Genomic DNA, 14147 nt, shown 5'->3' with positions numbered 1-14147 from the left:
TATTATCCTAGTATTGTTCCTGCTGGCTCATTGACACTTTAAGAGTACATTTTTCTGCTGATAACTGCAGTTGTACATGCTGTAAGTAAGGTTTTGAATGCAAGAGTTTTATTTGTAGTGTATTATCTTTACCTTGAGATTTTTCTGTTTTTCTTAAGTAAAAGATCTGATCTGATTCTTCATCCACTACTGCTTGTACAGTGTGTGTTTGAACTGAACAAAGCAAGCATGCATTAGAGCATCAGTATCGAAACTAAGCATGTTGAAATAGTGCAAAAGACATGCCACCCATGCTCATGTTTCTTTGTAAAAAGTACTGACTGGAAACCTCAGATGTCCTTGTGGTGTAGCAAGTGGGTGGAAAGAGCCTCGCTGCTTCATCATCCCGTACATTAGATTCAAATGTCAGTTTCCAAATAATGAAACACTACCTAGTGTCGATCCTGTCAAGTCTATCTAGTGTTATCAAGCAAATGATAGTTTACGTGTGAAAAACCTAGATGATGACTACTATATGTGCTTTAATAAAAATTGACTTATGGCTGTGGCATTTCTTTATACGTGTTAAATGGATTCTTGATAATCATTATTATCATTATTACAATTTACAGTATGTAATTTGAAACTAAATGTGTGTTTAGCATTGTACTCAGTGGATTGCATAGATAAAGTCAGCTGAAAACAACCAAAAGAGACCAGACTGCATCATAAATCATTAGGTAGTACTTAAACAGTATAAATTATGAAAATGAAACTGTAAATCTTACCATTAAAAAAAAAGAAAAGTAGTCTACATAGCCTGATGTTGAGCAGATCTAGTCTTAATTCAAACCTGAACCTTACTCATCTAATTATGGCTTTCAGCATTTTCTCATTTGTTTTCTGTACAGGGTGTATGTGTGGATATTTCTTGTTATGTTGTGAAATTATTGCCCGTGTCTACATCCTGCCATGTGATTTCCTGTCAGTCATATTCAGCCACAGTCACAGTCAGTTTATGTGTGAACAGATCCAACATCTGCTCCACCTGCCAGAGATTGAGACGTACCAACAGGGGTTAGCCAGCAATGCTAACCACCACTCAGGGGTCTTCACTTCAGTGTGACGTTGATGTGAGGAGCAAAAAAAAACAAAAAACCCCGGATATTTTGGTGCAGATTGCGGAAGTAATTTTAGAATTTTGAGTTAAGCCTTCGGTGGAGATGTATGTTGACTTGTGTTGCATATGAAGTGAGAAGATTCGGTGCTTAGAGAGGAACTTCAGGGAGAAAAAAATGGAGGAGAACGATACTGTCAACTTCAAGAGACTCTTATCAGGTAACAGTAAATAATACATATGTGCCTTTGCACTTATCATCTCTGTGTGTGTTTGTGAGATAGAGGACATCTTGCTTGCTCAACACTGTCTCTACAGTGTACCATACTGTATACAGAGCATAATATATACCGTACCTCTGCATAGAGCTTACTACTAAATCAAACAAAGAGCCACGATTACCTTGTTTGTGAATAGTATAAGTTGCTGATCTATGTTTATCAAAGTCACATCCAAAACTACATGAAAACCATAACACGCAGCTTCCACACAGAAAAGCCCAGAGGCAGGAATAACACAGGATTTTAATGCTTTAAAGCAACTGTGCTAAATGTCAACATGTCAGATATTTCATGGAGGGTTACATTTCAGTGTTTTACTCGTGAATTGCCACAAAATGAATGAATGACTTATTTTGGTCATTTAATAATTGAGTAATTTTTCAAGAAGAGATTTCTAACATTTGTTGGTTCCAGCCTCTCAAATATGAAGATTTTCTGCTGTTTTCAGTTTCATATAATTAAAACTGAATATTTTTGAGTTTTGAACTGTTGCTTGGACCCAACGAGACATCTGACACCTTCGCCACTATTTCCTAACATTTGTGAACAAAGCGATTAATTAATCAAGAAAATAATCTGCAGCTTAATAATAAAACAATCATGATCAAAAACTTAGCTCAAACAAACTCACCGTTATCTACATTCATGTGTCACAGTCAGGAAATCACATGTCATTGTCACCACAGATGAGAGCACTCACTCCACCCTGTCGCTGGACTCCGACTATGAGTACTATCATACAGAGATATTTGACCAGCTGCCCAGCATCCAGGCTTGCCGGCCAGAGCAGAACAGACAGGGTGTTTTGGAAGTGTGTGAGGTCTACCAGGGCAGCCCAGAGCCAGGGGACAAGCTCATCAATGGCCACCTGTCCAGAGGACCCAGAGACAAGCTGTCTACGCAGCCACTCAGAAACTTGGCCATGTGTATTCAGGCGAAGCGAGATACCAGGTGGGCGAGCTTACTATATACTCCTTCATCCTGCTTCTTCTCCATCTACGTCTTAATTTGACATTTGAAAAGGTCCATGCTGTCACATACTCTAACACATGTGGCTTTATGGAGTTAAATAAAAAGAGTCCTTTCAAATCATTCACATACTACAATATTCTATTTTGTGTCTGCCGCACTTTGAACAATTGTTTCCAACCTTTTTGGCTTGTGAACCAGTGAAATGAAAGACTATTGGGACCCCATGTTAAAAGTTGCATATGTTCATGTGTGGCGTCCAGTTAACTGGCGGCCACCTCGGTTATGTTTCTCTCTAAATACTTTTTAAGGGCCTGAATATATCCAATAATTCACATACAAAACCAAATGGAAAAATTTAATAATCTTCTTTCCTGTCCACATAATCAACCTTCAGATCTGTAGATAAAAAAGAAAGTTTAGTTTCTCTTCTGTTTCTAAAAAGAGAAACACAACTACAAGAAGTAGAATATCCGCCTTGCAGATGTATGCCTCCACCAACCAGTCCAGTTCATTAATGTGTGAATACTTGAATATAATCAGTTTATACTTGAGACCAAATTTGAAGAAAGTGTGAAAACATTATACATCCTCTTTTTCTTAATGAGTTAGAGGGGCATTCCAATGGTATTGCATTTTTATGCAGTTGGGGGACACAGATTAAAAAAAATAAAAGGAATGATGAAAATAAGAGCGGAGGCCGAAATACCCTGATTAATTCCTAGTGTGGAGTTCCAAAGATACCATTCCCATAATCAATTTTAACAGCATCTGTCATTATAAACACCAATGCCTTTCACACCTCCACATCTCCAGTTTGTAACACAGACTTTCTGTAGAAATTTCAGTGTACCTTTAAACTAAATGTTCCAATTTTTGAATTAATAGTGTGTTAATGGTATTTTCATGTTTAGGGTAAGGGTTTAAGATGTTAAGATACAAAGGAATTCATGAATTATTATGTTTGCGCTGTTAATTAGGGACAGGAGGAAGATGCAAATCAGAAATATTGGCTTTTGGGAGTCCTGGAGGCGGGGCCAGAACATCAACAGGAAGAGGGTATGGGCACAGATGGGAGAAACTCTATCAAGCCTGTTGCTATGGCAGCACACTCTCCACACCATTGAAGGTAAGAAAGGCCTGCAGTAGATTGCTGTGTACGGACCTCTATTGACACCTCTCAGCTGCTAGTGTGCTGTGATGTAGTGATGAGGTAACTTCACCATGAACGTTAATGTTATTGCACGATTAAAATCCTAATGCTCACTGTTGATCTGTTCCCAGGCAGGTTTGGTGTGGGCGTGAAGGCCTATTTTGTATTCCTCAGGTATCTGATTTACTTGAACCTAATAAACTGTGCTTTTATCTGGGGTTTCATTCTGGGGCCTACAACATTTTATGGCCGGAGCAACAGCAGTGGTGAGTCAGCTGTAATGACAGATTACAGTAAATTTACCACAACTGGATATAGAGTCCTAAAAATAAACTTCTGTCTTTGTTTGTGTTTCACAGAACCATTGAAGTTTGGAGGCAATGACTCATTCTTAGACTTCTTCCTGGGATCGGTAAGAAGTGTGTGTGTGTGTGTGTGTGTGTGTGTGTGTGTGTGTGTGTACTTGATGTATTTCTTCTCATTCGTCTTTCTCCTCTCCTCTCTACAGGGTTATCTGGATCGTTCTCCAGTCTTCTTTGGTTTTTATACACGTGGTTCCCTGAATATGCCATGCTTGAATACGCCTCTGATGTACTTCGCTGGAATCATCACCATCTTCTTCCTCAGTCTCATCTTGGTAGTCCGCAGGTCAGTGTTCCCTGACAACACAGCAACAAAAAGCGTCAATAGTCATTTCCCTAAACATCTTACATATTTAATGTGTAAACACCTCTGATAGAACGACAGTTGGCTACAAGCACACATGGATGCTCGGGAAGCGTTACAGTATGAATGTGAGCTATAAGATCTTCTGTGGCTGGGACTTCAACATCCAGGACCCTGATGCAGCGACTCTCAAACAAAGCTTCAACAGGAACGACCTCAAGGTGCGTGGACGGACATGTAGTATTTGCATGCACGATGCCATCCTTCCACACAGGATGCTAAATTTACCACAACCACCAGATGCCATGTAAATTGCTACGTGAACACTGTTTCATACTCACCAAGGGCTGAATATCTGAAACACCTCTCCGTATAACACAAAACTATCCAACAGCACCACAAAGTGCAGCCTCCAGAAGTACCATAAAGTGGAATCAGCACCTCTCTAAAACAGTTTCAACAAAAACTGAACATTTTAACTTTCTTGAAGGTCAGATTCATTGTATTAGACAGTTGTCTGTTTAATTGTTTTTAGTGAGGTGTACCTAATAAACTGGCAACAGAGTGTAAATCTTCATAAATTAAATCTAACCTGGCCGATCATACACAACTAAGGGTGATTTTGCAAGTTTTACAAGTTTTAAAACTTAAAAAAAAACTTTTAAAAGTAAAATAAAGATGATGATCAATGAAGTGAGTGGTTTAAGGTATCCACTAACCAGGATGAATGGCCAAGTGTTCATAAAACAGATGTACACATTACACATGTGCATGACTATAAAGATACAAGGTGGTAAACGTCACTAAAAAGTAACGCCCACCTCCATGGAGGAAAATGGCCACGCAATATTGCTTAAAGCAGAGAGTGACCAGCTGAAAAGTAAGATATAAATGTACAAACAGATGACTCTGAGTCTTGTGTTTATGACATGATGACTTTATCTGGAGTTCTCGTTCCCCTAAAAGGAACTATGTGGCTAAAGAAAGGTGTGAACAGTATATTTAATATGATTCTTGTTCTTGTCTGATATTTTTGAAGTGTCTTGTGTCTTTGTGTTGAAACAGTGTTAAGGTTGATTTGAGTATAAAAGTCTTTCTGTGTCTTCAGCTGTTCCTGGAGGAGCAGAGTTTCTCCCTGCGTGAGTCTCAGAGGACACTTGGACAGAGGGTGCGTCTCTACCTGCTCAGGTTCATCCTCAACGTGCTCGTTCTGTCTCTGCTGGGCGGATCCTTCTGCCTCATCTACTTTGCCACAAAAACATCACTGAATGACGTAAGGCCGCGATGCTCAATATCAGCTTTTGGTGGTCCTGCTTTTTTTCCAGCTTTTCACAACTACTCCTGTGACTGTGTTTTTTAGAGAGGGCAATACGGGTTGGTCAGTCTGTTCCTCCAGTATCTTCCTCCCATCACCATCACCTCTCTCAACCTGGTCTTCCCTCACATCTTCCATAAGATCTCGTCTTTTGAAGACTACTCTTTCACCACTCAGGTCAATGCCACGCTTGTGAGGTAAGGAAGGCGCATGAAACTCTTCGGTACACACAGACACTCACACCTGCGTAGATTCACTCCGTCTTTTCCTCTTCAGGAGCATCTTCTTGAAGCTGGCTTCACTGGGGATCTACTTATTTTTCCTTTTCCCAACAGCAGGACATCAAGGAGTGAGTTGCGAATGAAAGGGGCTGTGATGAGACATTGTTAAAGTAATGCTATCTGTCTTTGATTCAGACTTTCAGGACTGATTTGTGTCTTGTTATCGTTTTTCTATCCGTGTGTTTCTTTACAGCATTGGTGCAAGGAGAACCAGTTTGGCAGAGAGATGTACAAGCTGTGCATTTTCAACTTCCTCAGCACTTTCTGCAACGCCTTTCTTGTGGGCTACCCCAGGAAGTAGGTTTCAACAGTCTCTCTCTGTCTTAGTCATCACTGGGGTTTGAATGGAAAGATCGATGTATGTGATGTCTTTTTCCACAGAAGTCGGGGAAAATTCTCTCTTCTTCTGACTTTCCTCTGTTTAACAGGCTGCTGCGGGAGAAATACCCGACATCCTTACTGACCCGGTTGCTGGGGAAACAACACTTCCCGATCACGTTGTATGTGTTGGATCTGGTGTACAGTCAGACAGGGTCCTGGGTGGGGATGTACTACTGCCCTCTGCTGCCTCTCATAGGAACTGTCACACTTGTGGCCACGTTCTACATTAAAAAGGTTGGGGCTGTTCATGAGCTCTCTCACACTTTGTGTCTCTTCATGTTTCCAGTTAAACAGTCTGCACCTGCATTTGAACAATCACCCAAAAGGTTTCAGTCCAACAATAAACTCAAAATACTGCTACAATGAATAAAACTAAACCAGTCAGTTAAACAATGAAATAAACACTCACAACAGAGGTAAATAAATCACAATTATGACATTCAGTTATTATTTGTTTAGTCAAATGATGTGAGAATTAATGAAGTCACCTTAGAAAATTTGGGAAAATTCGCTCATTTGTTTTTTACAGAGAGTTTCAATGAAGGTTGAGACTACTCTCATGTCTGTAAACTACATATGAGGCTACGGCCAGCTGGTGATTGGCTTAGCTTAGCCCAGGAACAAAATCCTCTTACCAGCACCTCGCCTTCTGGCTCCAGCTTCATCTTCTCATCTAAGATTATTATATATAATTATCATTAAGCAAGTTTCCCAAAAATGTATTGATTAAAGTATTAATAATTTAAGTAATAATTTACAGTTATAATTGTCATATTCTAGAAAAGAAATTTTGTTTGTCTTTATTAGTTCTGTTTTTATACATTTCTTTTGTTGCCCAATAGTCTATGGTTTGTTGCTCACCAGTGACCATCAATTATATTTCAACATTTTCCAATAAAATCCATGTCTCTCTCTGTCTAACACTGTCTTCAGTTCATGGTCCTGCGGTGCTGTGTTGCGGAGCACCGAATGTTTCGAGCCTCCACTTCTTCAGTTTTGTTCCACTTCATGTTGCTGCTCGGTCTCCTCATGGCTGCCACCACAGTGGGCTTCGAATTCTACCAGCAGGACGGGACACTGAACAATATATACATGTACTGTAACTCTGTTATTTTGCCGTTTCACAGTTATTGTCGCAGAGAACGGCACTGCATCCACAACTGTCTGCATGTTCAAATTCAGTGCACCCTATTTGTGTCTTAAGTTACTTTCCTCTGTTGCACATTTCTTCAGTTTGTTATTTCTGTTTCCTTCCCAGGTCCTCCTGTGGTCCCTTTGGAAATGGAGAAACGGTGTTTAATGTGACAGGAGTGTGTGTGGAGAGTCTACCCAGCCTGGCACAGAGCACTCTGCACTACCTGTCCTCTGAGGCCTTCGCCCTGCCGCTCATACTAGCTGAAATGTAAGTATACAAAGGGAGAAAGCAATCACCAGCAGTAAGTATAACCTACTGTAAGACTGTTTCCATCTTAGGGTGAGAGAACTAGAGGCACCAAGAGTACAGTTACATGATGACCATCAATGAATACACAATGTTTTTTAAAAAAAAACACGTGAAGTACTCTGAATTGATCTTTGAATGTGACATGAAACTCTCTGTTCCCTCAGTATAATCTTAACCTCATATGTGTCACGGGGGCGAGCCAATCAGAAGGCCATTGAGAGACTGAAAGATATGCTGATTATGGTAAGTCACATGACACTAAACAAGTTAGATACCCAAAAATTAGTCACAGAAAGCACATAAATATTTGAGATACACCCAGTTGGTTGCAAGTGAAGCATTTAAACTGGGGTCTGTCCGTTTGTTTTACTTTTCTACTGTGTGTGTGTGTGTGTGTGTGCATGTTGTCTGTATGTGTCTCCCTCACAGAGTAGCTCAGATAAGCGTTTCCTGGTGAAACAGCATACCACAATGCTCCGACGTAAGAAGGATACCCGCAGAGTCGGTTCTGATGCCATCGGAGAGGACGCCCCCCCTCAGTTACTGGAAAGACCCCCTCTCCATGCAAACTGATTAAAGTGCCTAAGCTGCTGGGCCTATGTGTCCACAGACTTCCTCTTAACAAATAAAGCCTTGATCTGGCTGACCAGAAAACCAGCCTGGATGCCTGGAACTGCCTGTGAATAAAAGCTTTCTACCAGACCGATGAACTCTCACCTTTACACTTGATAAACAAAGACAAGACATGTAGTTGTTGTTTTTCTGCAAAGGTCACAGTTGTCTTAATTTAATCCTCATATGATGTGTTCTCTTATTTTTAGTCAAGTCATTTTTATGTGGCTGTACATTTCAATGGTTATCTTATGTTGTTTATGAATGTGTTAAGCTTGGTTTATACAATTTATAAACCGTGTAAATAAAAGATTTTATGCAGATGATTATACACATAGATTCATAGACATAATATTTATAATTAAGTTCCAAAATGCTTTTTGTATTGTACATGTATTCAGTTAACTGTGAATGTTTTTTTTCGATATAACGCTCATTAAAACATTTGTTGTTTGTGTATTTTATCAAAATTTTTCTTGTCTCCACCAGATCGTTGAAATTAAGCCAAACACGCAGCCTAATATGTTATCTACTTGCAACACATGTGTAACACCCCTAGCTCTGACACACGCACACAAACATGGATTCACACATGCACACACATGCTGAAACACACACCTACAACCAAGCTAGAGAAACCATGTCAAAGACCAATACATAACACTGTTATGAAGAATCGACAGACTCTTAACTTGTTGCCAATTCTGGGTGAGTTTATTTCAAATTGGAAACAAAAATTATTTAATGGACAAATATTCATACAGAAATGTGTTGTTCATTTTTCTTTCAGCTCTGGCAAGTTTGTTCATCAAGATAAGTAAGTTTGTCTAAGTGGTGCTTAGGACATGGGGCTCAGTTTTCTTTCTTTTCTTTTGTTTGTCTTCTCTGGTTTAAAATTTCATGTCTTTCTTTAGGTGGATCAGTCTCTCTTCGCCCGGTACTGACTGGCCCTGACATGGCCTACCTTGGCTCGAGGGTGGCTTTCCGGTGTATTGCATCTAACTCCTCTCCGCCAGTCACCTACGACCTGATGCGGGACGGTGATGTCCTGATCAAGACATACCAAGCCCAAGGCGACCAACCTGCACCCTTCTTCCTGAAGCTTACTGCAACATCAGAGGGGTCATACCACTGCAGGGCGACGACCAGAGCGGAAACAGGAGTCAGCAACATCATCAAGCTGAGTGTAGTCAGTGAGTACCAGACACAAGTTATTTGGTGTCAAAACCTGAACCTCTTCTTTTCCTCCCTTACCATCTATGATTTCCTCATTTGTAGTTCCAGCATCAAATACCAGAGTGACCTCTGAACCCTCCCCTCCAGTCGCATTCGAGGGATCACGCATTGTCCTGAGCTGCAACGTCACAAAGGGGACCCACCTGTCCTACACCTGGTTATTCAACAGGAAGGAAATAACCCCCTCAACCCTTCCCTTTGTCCACCTCACTGGAAACAAGCTATTGATGGAGAACGTGACTCCAGAGCACACTGGGCGATATTCTTGCATGGCGTGGTCCATGGTCCAGGACATCAGGAGGTTTTCAAGCAGCACAGAGCTCCAGGTGACAGTCAAAGGTATATATCAACAAAACATACCGTATAAAGATAACAAGAGTACTTTGAAGACTTACCAGAGGGAGGAGGTACTGAATGATTCATAGTTGTTTTTAGCCATGTCGATTGTCAATCATTCCACCTCTTTGGTCAAGACTGAAATATGTCAACAACTATTGAATGGGGTTGCATGAAATTGGGTTCAGACATTCATGGTTGCCAGAGGATGAATCCTACTAACTTTGGCGATCCTCTGACTTTTCCTATAGCACCACCATTACATTGACATTTTTGGTTTAGAGTGAAATCCTTCAACAACTATTTGTTTGATTGCTGTGAAATCTGGTACAAGGGGTCATGTCCCCCTCTGTAATGTAATTTTGTTGATTCCTTAACCTTTCATCATGCACCATCGATAGGTCAAAAATTCAGACTGACCAAAACTTTGGTTTACAGCTAGAAAAACTAACGACATTCCCACCAACCTCAGCTGTGTTCTTTGTGCTATACACTAATACCAAGTGTTAGGATGCTAACATGCTAAACCAAGATGTGACCTTGATAGGGACTGTATACATCAGCATGTTAGCATTCACACTGAGTTATACTGAAACATTTGACAATTTTAATTTCAACCAGCAACAACAAAGGACTGAGTTCTTTTACCAAATGGAGCCTATAGACCCAAGTTGTTGCAACACCTCTTTTGAAAAGACACTATACGGCCAAAACTATGTAGACAATTTGACTTTGCTCATCTCATTCCAAAATCACGGGCATTCAAATGCTGTTGAACACCCTCCACTTTTCTGGGAAGGATTCCTGCAAGATTTTGGGACCTGGCTGCAGGACTTTTCTCTGCATTCGACACTGGGCGATTGTCTGTTTTTTCCAGTCCATCCTAAAGCTGCTGGATGGGGCTGAGATCTAGGCTCTGTGCAGCCAGTCACCACACCACACTGGAAAAATACATTTCTTCATGGACCTGGCTTTGTGACTGAGACACAAAGCTGGAGGTTCACTATAGTGATAGCTGTAGCATTACCTGAATTGGAAGTAAGGGATCTAGCCTCAACCATGAAAAACAACCCTCAGATAAAAAGTAGGCAATAATTGTCCACACACTTTTGACCAAGTAAACCTGATTCTTGCACCTGCCTGAAGTTGGTTAAATTTGTTTCACTTCCACTGCGTGTGGAAGTACACTAACGTGTACTGTATCATTTCTGTCCCCACCTTCTCCCCTCCTCTTTCCTCCACCAGTTTATGTATCAAAGCCAAAGATCTCTTTCTCCATCTCCAAAGATGGAGCTGGTTACCATGGCAACGTTACCTGCTGGTCAACAAGAGGGAGTCATCCGGTCAACATCTCTCTTTCAGTAGATGACAAAGAAGTTGGATCCATCACAGCAACTGACTCCCTCACTGCCAGGTTTCTTGTTGCCATGGAACCGGGGATGGATATGGGCGTGGCGCAATGTCGGGTGAAAACCGAGGTGCAGGAGTTGATGAGTGAACCTGTGACTCTGGAAGTGGGTACGAGCTACACACACATGTGCGACGGAGATGTGTCTGTCTGTGATGTCCTACATTTAATTTCCCCTTCCTCATTAATCTTTCTCTCTCCTTCCTGTTGGTCCAGTCCCAGTTGGAGGTGATGTGAAAGTGGAGGTGGAATATTTCTACAGAGCTGACTCCAACCTGGCCGCCGCCAGGCTGAGCTGTCAGGTCAGCAGAGGAACTTTCCCTTACATCTCCTGGTTCTTCAATGACTCTGCTCTCCCCTCCGAGACACACGTGGAGTCCCACCTTCAACCCGTCCTGCCTCACCTCGCCCTCACTGGCCAAAGACGAACCCTTGTCCTGACTAAACTTGGCCCAGAGGAGTCTGGGTATTACCGCTGCAGGGTCAGGGACAGCTACGATGACTCCGGGCCCTGGGTGGAGAGTGCGGCCGTGCTGGTCCGAGTCACAGGTGAAAAGATCAACACTAGTTGCCTAGTGAAAGTAATCTCAGAGAAACTGTTTGACCCTTACACCTTTGTTTTAGATTAAACAGATGCGAGATAATTTATTATTGAGCTTTACAGAGGCAGGGAGGCAGCTTTTGTAACCTCTGGACAGAGCCAAGCTAGCTGTTTCCCTCTGTTGTCAGTGTGTATGCTAAGCTAAGCTAACGGGCTGCTGACTGTAGCAGAAGATGCAGGCATGGGAGTGGGATCAGTTTTCTCACATAGCTCTTGGCAAAAAGGCAAAATAGCATATTCCCCAAAATGTGAAACTATTCCTCCTTTTTAATCCAGACTTAACATTTGACAGGTGCCTTTTTGTCTTATTTGTGTGGGGCCTCCGCTCTCTTAACTGCGTGATACTTTTATACTTTCAACCAGACAGGATCCTTAACGCCATGCCTCGAACAACATCTTCCACTGAAACACCACTAAGTAAAACGTGCAAGCTGTATATTTAAATTAACTACATGCCTACCCTAAAGTATGTCACACCTCACTGGCCTCGTCCCTTCCCTTCCACAGGAGGTTTTATGACCACAATGGAGATTATCACCATAGCCTTCTGCTGTTTCCTTCTGCTGATGATGGCAGTGTGCATTGGCTGTGTTTACAGGATGTTCGACCACAACCAAGGTGTGTATGTCCGTGAGTGCGTGAAGGAGAAATTCTCTGACTGGAAACGTGTGTCTGAATTTAGAGTAATTGTTTCTATATCTCCACCTCTCACTTCTTTTTCAGCTCATGCCCACGTTGCTATGACAAAGTAAGCTTTATCTCAGTGGACCCAAGAAAGTTTATTGTTTCTGCAACTCAAACGAACCAGTTCAACAATGTTTGTACCTTCTCAGTTCTGATGCCCTGCCTCTGTCTGAACCCCAATCCCCGTCAGCAGGGAAGCAGGCCGATGCTTCCTCTACAGACTGTGACGTCCTGGGTCGGGTATACAGGCCATCGAAACACTAAACCATACACAACACTGCACATAAATCAATGAATTATGACATACTAGTATCTCTACTTTTCAGATCCTGTAGATTCTTATAATTTCTTATAAAGTAAATTATATTTAAATGCAAATTCATGGTAATTTTCTGGAAAGAACTGTGTAATATATTACTAATTATAGAGGAAGTAGGAATTGCACTATGTAAAGTAGAGTGAACATTAATAGATTATTTGTTAGTTATTAATAAAGTGAATTATATGATTGCCTGTAGACAAATTTCCCATTTTTGACATTTTGCATTTTCAGCTGTTCTGCTGTTCGGCTCTCAAGGTTACCCAACAATTAACTGGAATAAGTTATTTGAAAATTAATTGAGTCCTATGTGTATTTTCTTAACTTTTAGTACAAAGTTACATAGTTTCAAGAGCTAATTACAACTACTTAGGAATTTATTGATAAAATATGGACCCATGAAATGAAGAGTTACCCAATTAATAGTGTTTTTAATGGCTGAATATTGTCTACTGGCAATCATTTCCATAGGCAAATGCAATAAATGTATATTTAATCTCCATATATGAAATATATGCATATATAAAATAAAAACATATGCAAAAATTATAAATGAAACCTATTAGAAATAGGAAATAGAAACAACGTTTGACTAGCCCATACAAATATGTATGTTTATGTATTCATACATTGTAGTAACACGTTCCATAAATATATATCCATCCCAAAGCCTGTCGATATATGTTGATATTACAGTAAATAAAATATATATAAGCATAGGCATGTTGTTTTAATTAACTTGCATATATGAATTAAATATACAGTATGTTGTCTTTTCTCTACAACAGTACCAAATTATTTCGCTCCTACCATGACCATGTAGCAAATGGAGCAAATTGTCAGGAGATTACTTGTAAAAGTGTTAAATATTATCCTGCAGAAACCTTAATACAAAAACAACTGTGAGGATTTGGTCAACAGACCATGTGTAAACAAAAACAGAAAATAACATTTCTCTCTCTCTCTCTCAGTTTCAGACCACAGAGACCACAATATGAGACATGAGGAAGATCGTCATCTCCTCTTCATCAAATTGACATTATTTCATTTAAATTTGCAGCTTTTTAGTTTTTGTTCTGCAGGTACTTCATTTATCACTTTTCCTGACCTGCCAAGTTACTTATAAGAAACTGGTGGAACATTCAGTTAAAAAGAGTGAGAGATTATATTTTTCAGCAAAACTACTGTATACTGTCTTGTTTTTCCAAATAAAAATTAAATGTTGTCAAATGTCTTTGTTGTTTTTTACTAAACCAATGAGACAAATTACGCTGGACCACTTAATCCTCACATTTTTCAAAACATAACAGCATGAGAGCTATGACAGCATGAGTGAATGAATTCATCTTGTGATGAGTGAGGGAG

The 14147-nt window shown here is 40.5% G+C and overlaps 2 protein-coding genes across 3 annotated transcripts; both read left to right on the top strand.

Moving 5' to 3' along the window:
* Positions 1 to 989: 989 nt before the first annotated feature.
* Positions 990 to 8657, top strand: tmc8 (transmembrane channel-like 8). Its single transcript, XM_056371637.1, has 16 exons — positions 990 to 1317; positions 2064 to 2328; positions 3327 to 3475; positions 3631 to 3765; positions 3859 to 3911; positions 4008 to 4147; positions 4239 to 4386; positions 5274 to 5438; positions 5526 to 5677; positions 5757 to 5829; positions 5955 to 6058; positions 6190 to 6376; positions 7076 to 7236; positions 7401 to 7544; positions 7751 to 7829; positions 8016 to 8657. Exons 1-16 carry the CDS (start codon positions 1275 to 1277, stop codon positions 8157 to 8159), a joined length of 2142 nt encoding a protein of 713 aa, XP_056227612.1. The 5' UTR covers positions 990 to 1274; the 3' UTR covers positions 8160 to 8657.
* A 113-nt stretch (positions 8658 to 8770) lies between these two features.
* On the top strand, positions 8771 to 14012 carry LOC130166212 (Fc receptor-like protein 5). 2 transcript variants are annotated; one of them, XM_056371639.1, is made up of 11 exons: positions 8771 to 8906; positions 8989 to 9015; positions 9113 to 9391; positions 9477 to 9773; positions 11016 to 11288; positions 11395 to 11727; positions 12143 to 12196; positions 12287 to 12397; positions 12503 to 12527; positions 12613 to 12703; positions 13754 to 14012. In XM_056371639.1, exons 1-11 carry the CDS (start codon positions 8801 to 8803, stop codon positions 13778 to 13780), a joined length of 1623 nt encoding a protein of 540 aa, XP_056227614.1. In that variant the 5' UTR covers positions 8771 to 8800; the 3' UTR covers positions 13781 to 14012. The 2 variants fall into 2 exon arrangements, with proteins under 2 accessions (XP_056227614.1, XP_056227616.1); XM_056371641.1 differs by lacking the exon at positions 12143 to 12196 and having other exon boundaries at positions 8772 to 8906.
* Positions 14013 to 14147: the final 135 nt, after the last annotated feature.

Source organism: Seriola aureovittata, chromosome 3 (assembly GCF_021018895.1).
Source record: "Seriola aureovittata isolate HTS-2021-v1 ecotype China chromosome 3, ASM2101889v1, whole genome shotgun sequence".
Lineage (NCBI taxonomy): Eukaryota > Metazoa > Chordata > Actinopteri > Carangiformes > Carangidae > Seriola > Seriola aureovittata.
The sequence above is the reverse complement of the archived record's forward strand: the minus strand, read 5'-3'. Positions and strand labels throughout refer to the sequence as shown.

What these genes read in the sequence shown, in the direction of transcription:
- tmc8 (XM_056371637.1), top strand. Translation starts at nt 1,275, where the DNA reads ATGGAGGAGAACGATACTGTCAACTTCAAGAGACTCTTATCAG. An exon ending in CTTCAAGAGACTCTTATCAG is followed by an intron (nt 1,318 to 2,063) that starts GTAACAGTAAAT and finishes TTGTCACCACAG; the next exon opens with ATGAGAGCACTCACTCCACC. An exon ending in CACTCTCCACACCATTGAAG is followed by an intron (nt 3,476 to 3,630) that starts GTAAGAAAGGCC and finishes ATCTGTTCCCAG; the next exon opens with GCAGGTTTGGTGTGGGCGTG.
- LOC130166212 (XM_056371639.1), top strand. Translation starts at nt 8,801, where the DNA reads ATGCTGAAACACACACCTACAACCAAGCTAGAGAAACCATGTCAAAGA. An exon ending in TAACTTGTTGCCAATTCTGG is followed by an intron (nt 8,907 to 8,988) that starts GTGAGTTTATTT and finishes TTTTTCTTTCAG; the next exon opens with CTCTGGCAAGTTTGTTCATC. An exon ending in GCCCACGTTGCTATGACAAA is followed by an intron (nt 12,528 to 12,612) that starts GTAAGCTTTATC and finishes GTACCTTCTCAG; the next exon opens with TTCTGATGCCCTGCCTCTGT.